Source organism: Lucilia sericata, unplaced genomic scaffold (genome assembly GCF_015586225.1).
Source record: "Lucilia sericata isolate MDLA Ls3-8-SP2 unplaced genomic scaffold, ASM1558622v1 Contig000497F_arrow, whole genome shotgun sequence".
Lineage (NCBI taxonomy): Eukaryota > Metazoa > Arthropoda > Insecta > Diptera > Calliphoridae > Lucilia > Lucilia sericata.
This window is the reverse complement of record NW_023994511.1, coordinates 291,735-306,638: the sequence shown is the minus strand read 5'-3', so window position 1 is coordinate 306,638 and position 14,904 is coordinate 291,735. Positions and strand designations below refer to the sequence as shown.

The window sequence follows — 14,904 nt, the reverse complement described above, 5'->3', positions numbered from 1 at the left end:
CATCAGTGTGCCCTGGGGCCACATCGCTGGACGTTGGTATGGAAATCGTAGTGTAAGACCCATATTGGCATTACATGGTTGGCAAGATAATTTAGGAACTTGGGATCGTCTTATTCCCCTGTTACCCCAGCATATAGGAATGATGTGTATAGATTTTCCTGGTCATGGCAGATCCTCCAAATATCCGAATGGCATAACCTATCATATGATTGACTATGTGGACACAATCCTACTAATTATGAAAGAATACAATTGGAAGAAAGTCTCCATATTAGGTCATTCTTTGGGAGGTATTATAGGTTTTATATATACCTCTCTCTATCCTCAAACAGTTGATATGCTTATACAGCTAGATATTATAATGACACCGATAAGAAGCCCTGATTATAGGCTAAAGAAACTAGTAATGGGCACAAAAAACTCTTAATTGAAAATGAGCGTTTAGAAAGATTAAATTTAGAAGAACCTCCTTCATATTTTTATGAAGAATTAGAAGAAAAGCTATATTTAGGTTCTAACAAATCAATTGAGAAAGAAAATTGTAAATATTTACTCAATCGTAGTATTAATGCATCTCAATTGAATCCAGGAAATATTATTTTTCACGTGATGGTCGCATAAAATACTATCATGAATTCAATCCTACTCTAGAATTAATTGAAATTATGACTAAACGTTTGAAAAGTGTCAATCATTTGGTGATTAAATTTAATAAATCTGATTATATAGAAAATTATATGTTGGATTTAGTTCGCAAAAACCATTTAAATATGGAGTTTAACGAAGTAGAAGGTACCCATCATGCCCATTTAAATAATCCCAAAGAGGTGGCAGCTAAAATTGTTCCATTTATTTTGAGATTTATGCCAGAAACGGATATGACTACAAGAATACAAAGTAAATTATAAAAGATGATAATTATTTTTGTTTATAAAATATAAAAACAATAAAATGAAAAAATTTTCTGAATTATTTATTTGAATTTATTATATTGTATTATATTTTTCTTAGTGTATATTTAAGTGTTTTGTTTAGAAAAGAGCAAACAACAACCTTTGAACGTTTACTGCACATTAAAAAACATGTATACGATTAAGAGACTTTTATGATTTGATAACGCTCTTATCAATGAGTTCTCTTTCTTTCATGTTTATTAGTAGGTTTCTCTTGTTATTAAATTGTGTGTATGCTTCAGTCACAATCATTGCGACAAGCGTTATCGTATAAATGTGTGATAGCAAAAAACTAGTTTTCTTTGTTGCTTTTTTTGAAATAATAAAAATTTAGATAATCATAAAGAAGTTCATGAAGTTTTAATATTAAAATTATTAATATCTTTAAGGTTTTGATAAAAACAGAATTATTTTTTTTTTAAAGAAAAATAACTTAGTTTATAAATGTTTTGTGGCAAAAGTGGTGTCATTTGTAGTTTGTTGCTGTAATTGTGTTTGTAGCGTGTTCAAGGTCTCTCGTGTTTTTATGTAAATAGTGTTGTAAACGAAAACAAAACTGAAAAAATCGCTTAAATTAAAAATAATAGTTTCGTAAAAGTGATTTTTATACATTCCTTGTGTAATACCAAGAAATATTGATCTTAGACCCAACAAAGTATATATACATATTCTGGGCCCTTGTGAAATTCTGAGTCGATTTAGCTTTGTCCGTCTGTCTGTCTGTCTGTGTAAAACATGCTCACGATATTACTAAGCAAAGGAAATCTACCAAATTCAAGCAGTTTGATATTTGATATCAGCAAAATGGGTTCACAACGTAAAAGGTTAGACAAAAAATTTCAGGCTATCTCGAAAATTATATAAAATTACGTTTTTTTCCCCATTCTTAAGTAGTTTTCTCAGAAACTATCAAAGGTATTTCGATGAATTTTGTCAATCAAGTATGTACAAAATCATAACAATTGATGCAATGTTCCCATAGCCCTCATACAAAGGTATATACATGTTCCCGGAAATTAGTTTATCGTTAATAACTCCCTCAACTATATCGGTATCAACATACGGTATCAAAATTTGTACATACAAATATAATATGAACAGAAATCATACTACCAACGTAGATCTGTGTCGGTCCACAATTGGTCATAGCTCACAAATATTTCATTGGTAAATATAGCTATAGTGATAAAATTCGAGTTGAATATGTCTTGTGTACATATAAATTATTTTACAAAATTTTTTCCCCGATCGGTTCGTTATTGGTCATAGCTCCCATATAACCCCCACATCCGAAAATCACGTAAACGCACTTATTTCAATGTCAAATAAAGCTATCTTGATAAAAATCGACACAAAAATGCTTTGTTTCTATATGAATCATTCTAGGAAATTTTTTCCGGATAGGCCCGTAATTAGCCATAGCTCCCATATAAGGTCCACTTTAGAAAATCACTTAAACGCATATATTTCATTGATTTTTAAAGCTATGGGGATAAAATTCGACTTAAATATGTTTTGTGTACATATGAATCATTCTACTAATTGTTTCCCGGATCAGTCCATTATCGGTCATAGCTTCCCCCCACTTCCGAAAATCACTTAAACGCACATGTCTCATTGTAAAATAAAGCTATATTAATAAAATTCGACATAAATATGGTCTGTCTAGATATGAATTACTCTATTATTAATTTTCCGGATAGGTCCGTAATTGGTCATAGTTTCCATATAGGGCCCATTTCCGAAAATCACTTAAACACATAATTTCTTTGAATAATAAAGATAAAGTTCGACTTGAATATGTTTGTGTACATTCTATAAGTCATTCCCGGATCGGTTCATTATTGGTCATAGCTCCCATATAAGGCCCACTTCAAAAAAATCACTTAAAACGCACATATCTCATTATCAAATAAAGTTATCTTGATAAAATTCGACACAAATATGTTTTGTTTATATATGAATCACTCTATGAAATTTTTTCCGTGTAGGCTCGTAATTGGTCGTAGCTTTCATATAAAGTCCACTTCCGAAAATCACTTAAACGCACATATTTAATTAATTAATAAAGCTATTGGAGTAAAATTTTACTTGAATTTTATTGCATAGCTATCCCTCCTATGACAAGCCTGTGTTAAAATTATCACTTCTTCAGGTCTTTTTCAGTACTTCCATGGAGTAAATTCTACTTCTTTTTCGCTTCTTCGGAAGTTCTTTTTGTTGCTGGGATAGTGTGTCATCTAAGGATGCCAATCGGTACAGTTTTCTTTTGGGTTTTCGTAACTATGAAAACATGTCTCAAATTAAAAGCACTTATAGGTAAAGATAAAAACAACACAGTTGGCCACACTGTCGTTGGATGTTGTTACTTTTAGGGTGTTTTGATTAGTCAGCGTTAGTGGTTGATGTTAGACGCTTTAAACTAGATAAATATTTTACAAACAAATACGTATTTTTATTAAGTTTGCTTTAAAAATGTATTTTATAAATTAAAATTAAGATATTTAGGAAAAATACGTGTGTAATGGAAACCAAACAACCATTAGTAGTAAGTATTAATATAAATTTATTTGAAAATATTAATAACATTTATATAAAAATTAATATTTAACAATTATTTTTTTACTTTACATATACTTAAGTATGACTAGTATTTTTTAACCTTTGTACTCTTAAATTGTTTTAATATTTGTTTAATAGTATTGAGAGAAGAGAGTATTTTAAATTTAAAATAAAATTTTGAATAAATTGCCAAAAATAAAGAGAAAAAATTACGTTAAAATGTTTACATTTTAATAAAATGAATTGTAGTCATATTATATAAAATTTTGTAAAAAATATAATTATAAAATTGTTAAAGAAATAATGTATGACAAACATTTTAAATTTTCTTTATAAATTGGCTATTTAAAAATAAGGCTTAAACTTCTCATTTAGTTTAAGTTAAGATTTGTAATTCCATTTCTGTTTTACAGTTTGAAGATATATCCATTGATGTACCTTGGGGTCATATTGTTGGACGCTGGTATGGTAATCGAAAAGTACGACCCATTCTAGCCATTCATGGCTGGCAAGATAATCTCGGAACATGGGATCGTTTAATACCTCTGCTGCCGCGTCATATTGGTATTTTATGCATTGATTTACCCGGTCATGGTAGATCTTCAAAATATCCCGTCGGCATGACCTATCATGTTCTCGATTACGTTCAGATAATAGTTAGAATTGTTAAGGAATACAAATGGCGCAAAGTTTCGCTAATGGGTCATTCTATGGGTGCAATTGTTAGTTTTTTCTATGCCGCCCTTTTTCCTCACATGATGGATATGTTAATACAGATAGATATAATAAAATCAAAATATTTTCCCGTTCAAAGGCAAATAGAGAAATTTAAAATATTGGCCGAAAGATCTTTAATCGAAAATGAACGTATGGAGGAAATGTCGCTGAAAGAGCCACCCTCATATTCATATCAACAATTGGAAGATCTTTTGCACAAAGGTTCTATGCAATCGGTGGAGAAGGAGAATTGTAAATATTTGCTAAATAGAAGTATTGAGAAATCTCAATTATATCCCGCCAAATATTATTTTTCACGTGATGGTCGTGTTAAGCAATGTGTGGAGCTGCCAGGTGATCATGGCTTAGCTATAGAAATGGCTAACGTATTAAGAATATAGCTTATATGATTGTTAGATCGGATAAGTTGAGTTTAATGTCAACCATTGATGAGGAAATTGTTGATATTTTGAGAGCTAATAACTCACATTTGAGTATCATAGATATGATGGTACCCATCATTTACATTTAAATGATGCTGAGGCTGTGGCAGCTTTAATTAATCCATTTATTTTGAGATATAGACCTTTAATACTGGACACCTGGACAGTGGATGATAATGTAAAGGGTGTTAATCAGCCGGAAAAGAAAAGTAAATTGTAAATTGTTAAATGTCTGTAAATGTGCGTGTGTGTGTATGTACTTAAATAAATGTTTAAATAAATTAATTGAAAAAGTCGGGTTTTTGTGTTTCTGTTGATATTCATATTTATCGAGATTTTAAAAAAAATCTAAATTTTCAAGCAGAATCAAAATTTTCTTATAAAATCTCCTGAAGAATATGTAAATATTCATAAAATGCCAAATTTTAACAAAAAGATTGAAATGTTCATAGAAAATTCAGAATTTTCATAAAAATCTATATTTTCATAGAAACTCGAAATTTTAATAGAAACAATTTAATTTTTTTTTTTCAAAATTTTCATATCAAATCATAATAAATCAAATCATAAAATATCGATTTTTTCATAAAAAAATTAAATTTTAAAAGAAAGCCTATTTTTTCATAATCTAATATATAAAACAAATTTTTCATAAAAAATTGAATTTTCATAAAAAAAAATAAATTTTCATAAAAAAACTAAATTTTAATAAAAAAAACAAAACTTTCATAAAAAATCAAAATTTTCATAAAAAATCAAAATTTTCATAGAAAATGTAGTATTCATAGAAAATCGAAGTTTTCACAGAAAATCAAAATTTAAAAAAAAAAATCGGAATTTTTGAAGGAAATGGAAATTTCATAAAAAAACGAAATTAAAAAAAAATCAAAATTAAAAAAAAATATATCTAAATTTTAATATAAAATCAACATTTTAATAGAAGATCAACATTTTCAAAGAAATCACAATATTTATAAAAAATAAAAATTATAACAGAAAATAGAAATTTTAAATTTTAGTTAGAAATTTGACATTTTTGACAAATAGTTAAAACTTAATACTAAATGTAAAATGAGTGAGATTTTAAGTTAAACATGTGAGAGCATAAAAAAGCTTGAAGTCGAGAGTAAAACGCTCTTGTGAGAGCTATATGAGTATTGCTGCCCATATTCACAATGTCTAGTTATTTGTTAACTTTAAGATATATTAATAGTTCTCATACAAAAATTGTCTTAACTGGAAGAACAACTATCTGTTAAACAATAACTGGAGGTGGTGAAAATGTGGGTTAGAGTCTGAAGTTTAGATATGAGAAAATGGTTAAACTCTTTAAATAAATTTTCTGACTTTTCCTACCAAACTGCTGTAAAAATTAACCATAAATGGCCACATTTAAAACCAATTTATTCAAACTTTAATTGGGAATTTTTATATATCTGCTTGCTACTAAATAAATATTGCTTCTAGCAGCAATTTTTAACTAGAACACACCATAAGCTATTCTTGAAATTTATTTCCTAAATTTAGATGTAATTTCTTTTCATCTACTTAACTTTCTACAACTATTACTCAACACGTACTTTCACTAACTATAACACAATGTAAACATTGTTTTGGCATATACACGATATTTCATTTATAATAATTTAACGATGTGTACGTGGCTACAACAATTTCGCAATTTTAATGTAAAGCTACGTAATAACATTTATATTTTTTGAAATTTTTTTGGACATAAAATTCTATAATTACATTTTACACAATTACATATTAAGTCAAAATTTCCAAACAAAAAAATCATTCATTAACAATATGTAGTATGTATCTGAAGTTTATAAAGCTTATACAATTTTATCCTTCGATTTTCATTTCACTTTTCTAAACAATTTTCTAATTTGTGAAATTATCTAATTCGTTGATTATGTCATTGTAAATTTTCGGTTGTTTTAAAACCACAAACAACTTGTATTCGGTAATATTTAATCCTGTTGCAAAAGGAATGTCAAAGTTAGTTAGCATTTCCTTTATCACGTTCAACACATGCTCAGGGATATATTAAACACTTTATAAACAACAGAACTACTACAAACACATGTTAACACATCACTATATCGTACAGTGGGTTAAGTTTGAATATAATTACAGAAATATGGCCAGCAACTGGCCCTATTTCTAGACAGAAATATGGCCAGCAACTGGCCCTTTTTCTATACAGAAATATGGCCAGCAACTGACCCTATTTCTAGACAGAAATATGGCCAGCAACTGACCCTATTTCTAGACAGAAATATGGCCAGCAACTGACCCTATTTCTAGACAGAAATATGGCCAGCAACTGACCCTATTTCTAAACAGAAATATGGCCAGCAACTGGCCCTACTTCTAGACAGAAATATGGCCAGCAACTGCCCCTACTTCTAGACAGAAATATGGCCAGCAACTGGCCCTACTTCTAGACAGAAATATGGCCAGCAACTGGCCCTACTTCTAGGCAGAAATATGGCCAGCAACTGGCCCTATTTCTAGACAGAAATATGGCCAGCAACTGGCCCTATTTCTAGACAGAAATATGGCCAGCAACTGGCCCTATTTCTAGACAGAAATATGACCAGCAACTGGCCCTATTTCTAGACAGAAATATGGCCAGCAACTGGCCCTATTTCTAGACAGAAATATGGCCAGCAACTGGCCCTATTTCTAGACAGAAATATGGCCAGCAACTGGCCCTATTTCTAGACAGAAATATGGCCAGCAACTGGCCCTATTTCTAGACAGAAATATGGCCCTATTTCTAGACAGAAACATGGCCAGCAACTGGCCCTATTTCTAGACAGAAACATGGCCAACAACTAGCCCTATTTCTAGACAGAAACATGGCCAGCAACTGGCCCTATTTCTAGACAGAAACATGGCCAGCAACTGGCCCTATTTCTAGACAAAAATATGGCCAACAACTAGCCCTATTTCTAGATGAAAATATGACCAGAAACTGGCTCTATTTCTGGAAAGATAGATGGCAACAATTTCTGGACTAAAATGTAGCAGCAACTTGCTCATATTTACATATCCATCCCATAGTGCCTTAAAGATAAATGTAAAATTACATTGCTACTGGCAGTGTAAAACTATTTTCTGTACTTGGAAAACGAATGGAAGAGTTGTTCGTTCTTTCACTCGTTAGTTTTATGAACTATGTACTACTTAATGAGTATACATGTATAATTATTTTTGTTTAATACTAGTATAATACATATCTGTACATTATTAAATATTTTAAATAAAATTTCAATTTAAGTGAAAATTACCAGCTCTGCTAAGCATCTCTATCTAATGTATTCTATTTGTATCATTTACAATTGCTTGGTCAAATTAAACTAATTACATAGTCATGAATTATTTATTACTATAAAGTAATTTTCTTCTTACGAAATGTGTGTAGAGGAGAGATAAAAACTGTATAAGAAAATGTTTAATGTAGCAAAGTTTAAAGGGTATAGAAAAAATATTTCTGTGTAAAAAGATTTACATACATATATAAAGCACTGCTAAATTAGGGGGCAAGGTGATAACTTTAGTTTTATTCCAGTAGGTCGCATTAAGCAAATATATAAGAAAATAAGCGTGAGTAAAAATATGCAAAATAATGTTTGATGTTTTTGAATGTTTGTAAATATTTATCTAACAATATGTTTTTCTATAGTTAACTACTAATTAGTTTAAAAATAACTTACAGTTTAAGTATTTCAAAGCACCACTTTAAGCAACTCCCGGCAAATAGAAGTGTATGTAGTTTATTCAACCCAACTTTAATTAAAAATGTTATTCCCTGTCTGCTCAATTCTATCTACAAATTGTTTGTTAATTGTTCAGTATAAGTATTTCCAAAGAATAACTAACTATTAAATGAAATGCGTAACTAAAAAGCAATTCATTTAAATAACTTAATATTCCATAAAGTGTTTTTAACTGGCACATAAATCTCTTGCAATGATATTTTCTTCGCTAGGTAAGGTGGAAGCAAAGTGTTTTACCTGTAACACAGTACAAAAGATACTTTTGTAAAGATTACAAAATATCAAATATATTTTTTTCTGTTTAAGGCAAAAAAGGAAATTCTTAAGCAATTATGTAAAAGTAGATTTTACAAAAAGCATACATTCATTAAAGTGTTGTATACATTATTGTCTGTGTAATTTATGTTAAACTCCCTGATAAATACTTTTAAGATATTTTTGTAATTTTCTCTCTCTCTCTCACTATCAGATAATTTATTTTAAATAAATCTATTTGCATATGTTTTTGCGGAGAAAGGAATTTAGCAGTTAGGGTAATTTGTAATGATTTGAAATAGAAATTATATTATGTAATAGAAATGGAAATATTGTATGTATCTTAGAGAATCCCAAGGAACAGATTTTTAATCGTATACGAAAACAAGTAAAAATTTATAGTCGGGCATGGCCGACCATAACCACACCAGTGATTATGTTACAAATTTTTATTATTATTATTTTTTTAATAATAAAGTATTTAATATAATTTTTACCTTAACTCAAAATATTTTAACAATTTGTTGACAAAAAAGGTATTTTCTAAAAGAAGGGTTATATGGGGGCAGGTATTAATATGTTCCTCATAAATTTTGATAGAGGGATTTACGTCTACATCAGTTATTTATGCAAACTATCATTGTAAATTTTTACCATCAAGTCATTTTCTGAAGGGGACTTTGTATGAAGGATAGGGTCAAATTAGGCCCGATCATTACAAAAATCAGCAGTATCATTAAGACTTATATAAAACTAAGTTTTACCGATTTTTGAAGTAATACAAGAAGATTTAACGTATTTATGAGCTCAATGGATCGACTTTAACCCCTTTCAATGGGATTCGTCCTTGGATCAAAAGAAGAGTATGTGCCAAATTTCATCAAATTATCTTGAGTTATGTAGAGTGCGCACAAACTTTACTGGACACACAGACGGACAGACAGGCAGATAGGCAGACAGACGGACGGACAGACGGAAATAGCTCAGAAAGCGATTCTGAGCTGATTGGTATACTTTAAGGTTGACCAATATTTTGGGTGTTACAAACATCAGCACAAACACATAATACCCTCCACTATATTTACATTTAGTTTATTTCGATTTATTTCGATCGATTTTATTTCGATCGGAACAGTCGTTTAGAAATGCCTGATTTATTTGAAAAAATATGATTCTGCCCATTTGTACAAACTGCCTAGAATATTGGGAAATATTTTGAGTGAATTTCTTTAATTACTATTGGTTTGTGAGCATGTTTTATACAGACGGATAGACAGTAATATAGACGGACAGACAGGCATAGCTAAATATAAGCAAAATTTTATAAGGACCAAGAATATATATCCAGTTCTCTGAAGAATACTTCCTCTTACATATACCCTCCATTAACATTGATGATAAATTTATGAACCAAAATTTTAAGAAACTCTAAACATGTTAAGCTTTTGTTCCGTGAACTTTCAATAAAATATGAATATTTAAAACGTTAACATTTTCGTTATATAAAAATTATATTTATAAACTATTTTAATCCCTTCAGTTAAAAAACAGCACAGAAAGTATTTTCTTGTTCTAATTATTTCATCTGATGACCTAATGTTTTAAATCAAGGAAAAAATGCTTACTTTACACATGTACATATAATCGTAAAGGGTTGTATGTATCCTATCCATCGTTGCCAGGCCATTATAGATGTTTATTGCAAATTGTTAAAGGATATGCCATGATTGTCTTAAAACCAACATGATATTCAACACTTTCCAAATGTCTTTTTCTTACATAAACATCCGTCTTTCTGGTACTTCTTGTTTAGCACTAGTTCTAGTATTATGTGTCTTATTTTTGCCGCTTTTACTGTTGGCATTTGTGGTTGTGTTGTCGTCATTGATGTTGGTAAATAAGTTCCATTTTTTCTGCTTTGCTTTTTCTGTTTTAAATTTATTCTTGTATTGTAGATATTTTACACTACTACATATTTTGTCATGCCAAACAAATATTCCATGGTAAAATGCACAAATACATTGTATTCGGTCGTAATAGTAAAACGTAATATGAACAACAATATCAAAAGCAAAAAGAGAGTGATAGAAAAGGAAAAGGAAGAAGTGGGAAACAACAACAACAATAGCAGCAATGACAGTAGTTATAGCGTCAGCAACAAGGACATTATTGTAAATAATCACAAACACACACGCAAACTTGGCTATACTAGAAAATCGTCTGTAAAACAGTGGGACAGAATACAACGTATAGGATTAATTTGATTTTTTCATTGGACAAAATTTGGGAAATTTAACACAATTTATTTGAAATTCTTACTATCGTATAGTTTGCAATAATTAATACTTTTAACAATTAAATTAAAAGAAGTCCACTGTGCCTCAAATATGTTTGTATATATGTATGTTAGTAAACAACATTTATTACAATACACATATATCTATACATATTATATTCGACACGCATACATAGTTTACACATACATTATATACATATGAACACATTAATAATGCTTTTGTACATACATAGATATACAGTACATACATATATATACACATGCATACATTACATATTTACTCAACTTTACAGTATGAACTAACTGTGTTGTGTAGCCAACATTCCATTCATTTCATTCATTTGAAGATGAAGAGCCTGAGATTGTATTTTGTGTAAATGAAAGACAATTTATTCGGCTTAAAAAGGTTCATTTATTATGCCGTCTTAAAATTTAACACATTCTCTAAATGCTTTTATCCTTGAACAAATACAACAAATATCTACAACATGTAATACAAAATGGAAAAACTGAAAAATCAACAACCAAATCATTTGACACTAAGGATATACATACATATATATTTTTTTTTAAACAATGAATGTTTTACACAGTCTCATTTATTGCCCCCTCACACAAAAAATAGAACTCTATAAAACATTAGCTAGTAATACAAAGAATTATTTCGCCTACTTTAGAAGAGTTGAAATGAATGTTTAAAATTAAATAAGTAACAAGTAAGAATGTATAGTCGGACATTGCCGATCATATGATACCCTATACCAGTGATTATGTTAAAAATGTGAATAATTTTTTTAATAATAAACCGTTTACTTTAATTTTTACCTTAATTCAGAAATATTTTAAAAATTTTTTGGAAAAAAAGAGAATTTCTAACAGAGGGGTTATATTGGGCAGGGTGTTAATATGGGACTATCCGTATAAATTTTGGTTGAGGTTTTTACGTCTACACTAAAGTTATTTATGCAGAATTTAATCATTATATTATAAGTGAATTTTGACCATCAAGTCACTATCTGAACGGGCCTGGGGTCAATCATCATCAGTATCACTTAGACTTATACAAAACAAAGTTTTTCCGATTTTTTGAGAGATACAAGAACACTTAACATAATTATGAGCTCAAAAGTCCTATTCGTATGTACACAAAACATATTTGTGTCGAGTTTTATCAAGAAAATAGAAATAAAGCATTTGACAATGACGGAGCAAAATTGGTATTATGATTTATATGTACACAAAACATAGTCAAGTTGAACTTTATACCGATAGCATTATTTATCAATGAAACATATGCGTTTAAGTGATTTTCGGAAGTGGACCTTATATGGGAGCTATGACCAATTATGGCCCTATCCGAATTTTATCAAGATACCTTTATTTGACAATGAAATATGTGCGTTTAAGTGATTTTCGGTAGTGGGCCTTATATGGGAGCTACGACTAATAATGGACCGAACCGAAAAGAAATTTGGCAGAATGATTTTGAATCAATCGTTATGAGTTTGAACATGCGCAAAAAAATAATGTTTGATAAAATACATCGAAATATCTTTGGTAGTTTCTGAGAAAACTACTTAAGAGTTGGGAAAAAACGTTATTTTTTTCGAGGTAATCTGAAATTTCTACTCATAACTTTTTACGTCGTAAACCGATTTAACTGATTTTCAATACCAAACTGTATTGGATAATAAAGAATGTTTTGGGTGAATTTCGTGAATATTTATTGCTTCGTTTTAACGTGAGCGTGTTTTACACAGACAGACCGACAGATGGACATAGCTAAATCGACTCAGAATTTCATAAGGATCAAGAATATGGGTGTTACACACGAAATGACAAAGTTATATATACCCTCTATCACCACTGATGGTGGTGAAGGGTATAAAAAAGCTAAATTTAACCTTAAAAAGACTAACCTGGCAACGCAGCAAGAAAAAATGAATCTTTAGTGTTAAAAAAGTGAAAAAATGAATCTTTATCTGAAAATTCCAGAATCATTTGTACATCCTTAAATAACGCTCCAATAAAAAATAAATATATTAAAAATTTTATAATAGTATATGATATAAAAAGTTTAATTTCTAATCTAACAGTACTTTCCATTTAACTACTTTTAATCAATCACAAACAGTCTTGCATCATACAATTATATATCATTGATGTTTTTGCTATGTATTTTTTTAATGACGTGACTTGACTTTTAGAATTTTGTTTCAAGGTTTTAAAACATGTATGAGAGTAAGGACGAGTATAAAAACAATTAACAACTATTTCCATTGTCATGAACGTTTTTTTGTTTTTAAACTAAAAAAAAAAACATAAAAATTTTATTTGTATCTCCTTAATATGTCTATGAGAATTTTCTAAATGAAAACTATTTTCCTCTCGACATAAAAATCACTAGTTGTCTATATACACAACAAACACATATACACATAAAAACGCATTCAAACAAACTGATTTTGAAAATCTTAAGCTTCCGCATTTAGCTTTTAGTTAGTTCGCGTTTTACAGTTTAAACAAAATAACGGTAACAGCGGCAAGAAGAGGCATCATTTAAATCACTGAAATAGCACGTCATATAAATACACACGAGCGTTTAGGTATTTGTGTGTATGTGTTTGTAAGAGAGTAAACAGAAAATTAACTTGAAACGAAAAAGACCACTTTCTCTATTGCAATATGGTAAAATTTGTCAGAAATTTGATAATAAAAACCTTATTTAAAATCCGAATTTTCAAACTTTTAAAGAGACTTTTCCGCTTGTCCTCGTTTGCATACAATTATTATCACAATTTTATTTTCGGTATATGTGCGTTTGTGATTTCTTTTTATAGCCTCACCACCAGCACTGATGGTAGAGGTTATATATATCCTGTCATTGTCATTCTGTATGTAACACCAAGAAAACTTCATCTGAGTCCCAACATATTCTGATTTTTTATGAATTTTTCGGATCGGTTTATATTTTATAATATTTCCAAGAAAAGCAAAATTGAAATTTTCACAATTTATTAAATTTCTAAAAAATATTAAGATGGATTTTTAAAATAATTAGCTTACATGTGGAGGGTATTTAAGAATCGGCATAGCCGAATATAGCTCTCTAACTTATTTTTTATACTTTTCTTCACAGTCGTTTTTTTGTGATTTTCTTATTGTGCAATAGAATGTTAATGGTGTTTAGAAAACAAAGTGAAAAACACAGTATAGATAAAAAAGACTATAAGCATGCAAATATACTCATACATGATAAATGCTTATAGATATGTATGTAGATTTTTACAGACATATAATACATGTGTAGTCATAAATTTAACACAAGTGCGTAGTATAGGCGTTAAAAACCATTTAAATAGAGATTTGATTACAAGAGTATAATTTAACTATTTTTTAGCTTAAATAAAGCAAATAATTTTTTTGTTATTCTTGTTGTTCTTAAAAGTATATAAAAGCTTTGAATATGTCTTTTTATGGAAATTTAAAATATATTTTTCACACAATTTATAAAATTTAAGCTGACTTTGCTAAAATGTTTACAAGAAAAAGGAGTTATCGTAAACTATGCTTTTTTATACCCTACACTTCTATAATGGGGAGGCTATCATGAGCTTGCACTGTTGTTTGTAACACCCAAACATATTGGTCCTATATTCAGCTTAGAATATACTAGTCGGCTCAGAATCGATTCAGCTATGTATGTCTGTCTGTCCGTCTGTGTATCCAAGCAAAACACACAAACACGCTACTGGTCGCAATTTTCAAGATAATTTGAAGAAGTTTGGCACAAGGGCGAAGCCTGTTGAAAATAGATAAAATCGGTCCTCATAGCTTCGTCTGTTCGTCTGTCCGTCTGCCTGTACGTCTGTCTGTCTTTCTGT

The 14,904-nt window shown here is 29.6% G+C and overlaps 1 protein-coding gene and 1 pseudogene across 1 annotated transcript; both read left to right on the top strand.

The window, feature by feature from the left end:
* Positions 1 to 4: 4 nt before the first annotated feature.
* Positions 5 to 923, top strand: LOC119605567 (annotated as a pseudogene).
* A 2,503-nt stretch (positions 924 to 3,426) lies between these two features.
* Positions 3,427 to 4,963, top strand: LOC119605570 (serine hydrolase-like protein). The gene is given in 4 exon segments (XM_037958762.1): positions 3,427 to 3,501; positions 3,929 to 4,613; positions 4,616 to 4,732; positions 4,735 to 4,963. Coding segments are annotated over 4 exon segments (987 nt in total). The 5' UTR covers positions 3,427 to 3,477; the 3' UTR covers positions 4,896 to 4,963.
* Positions 4,964 to 14,904: the final 9,941 nt, after the last annotated feature.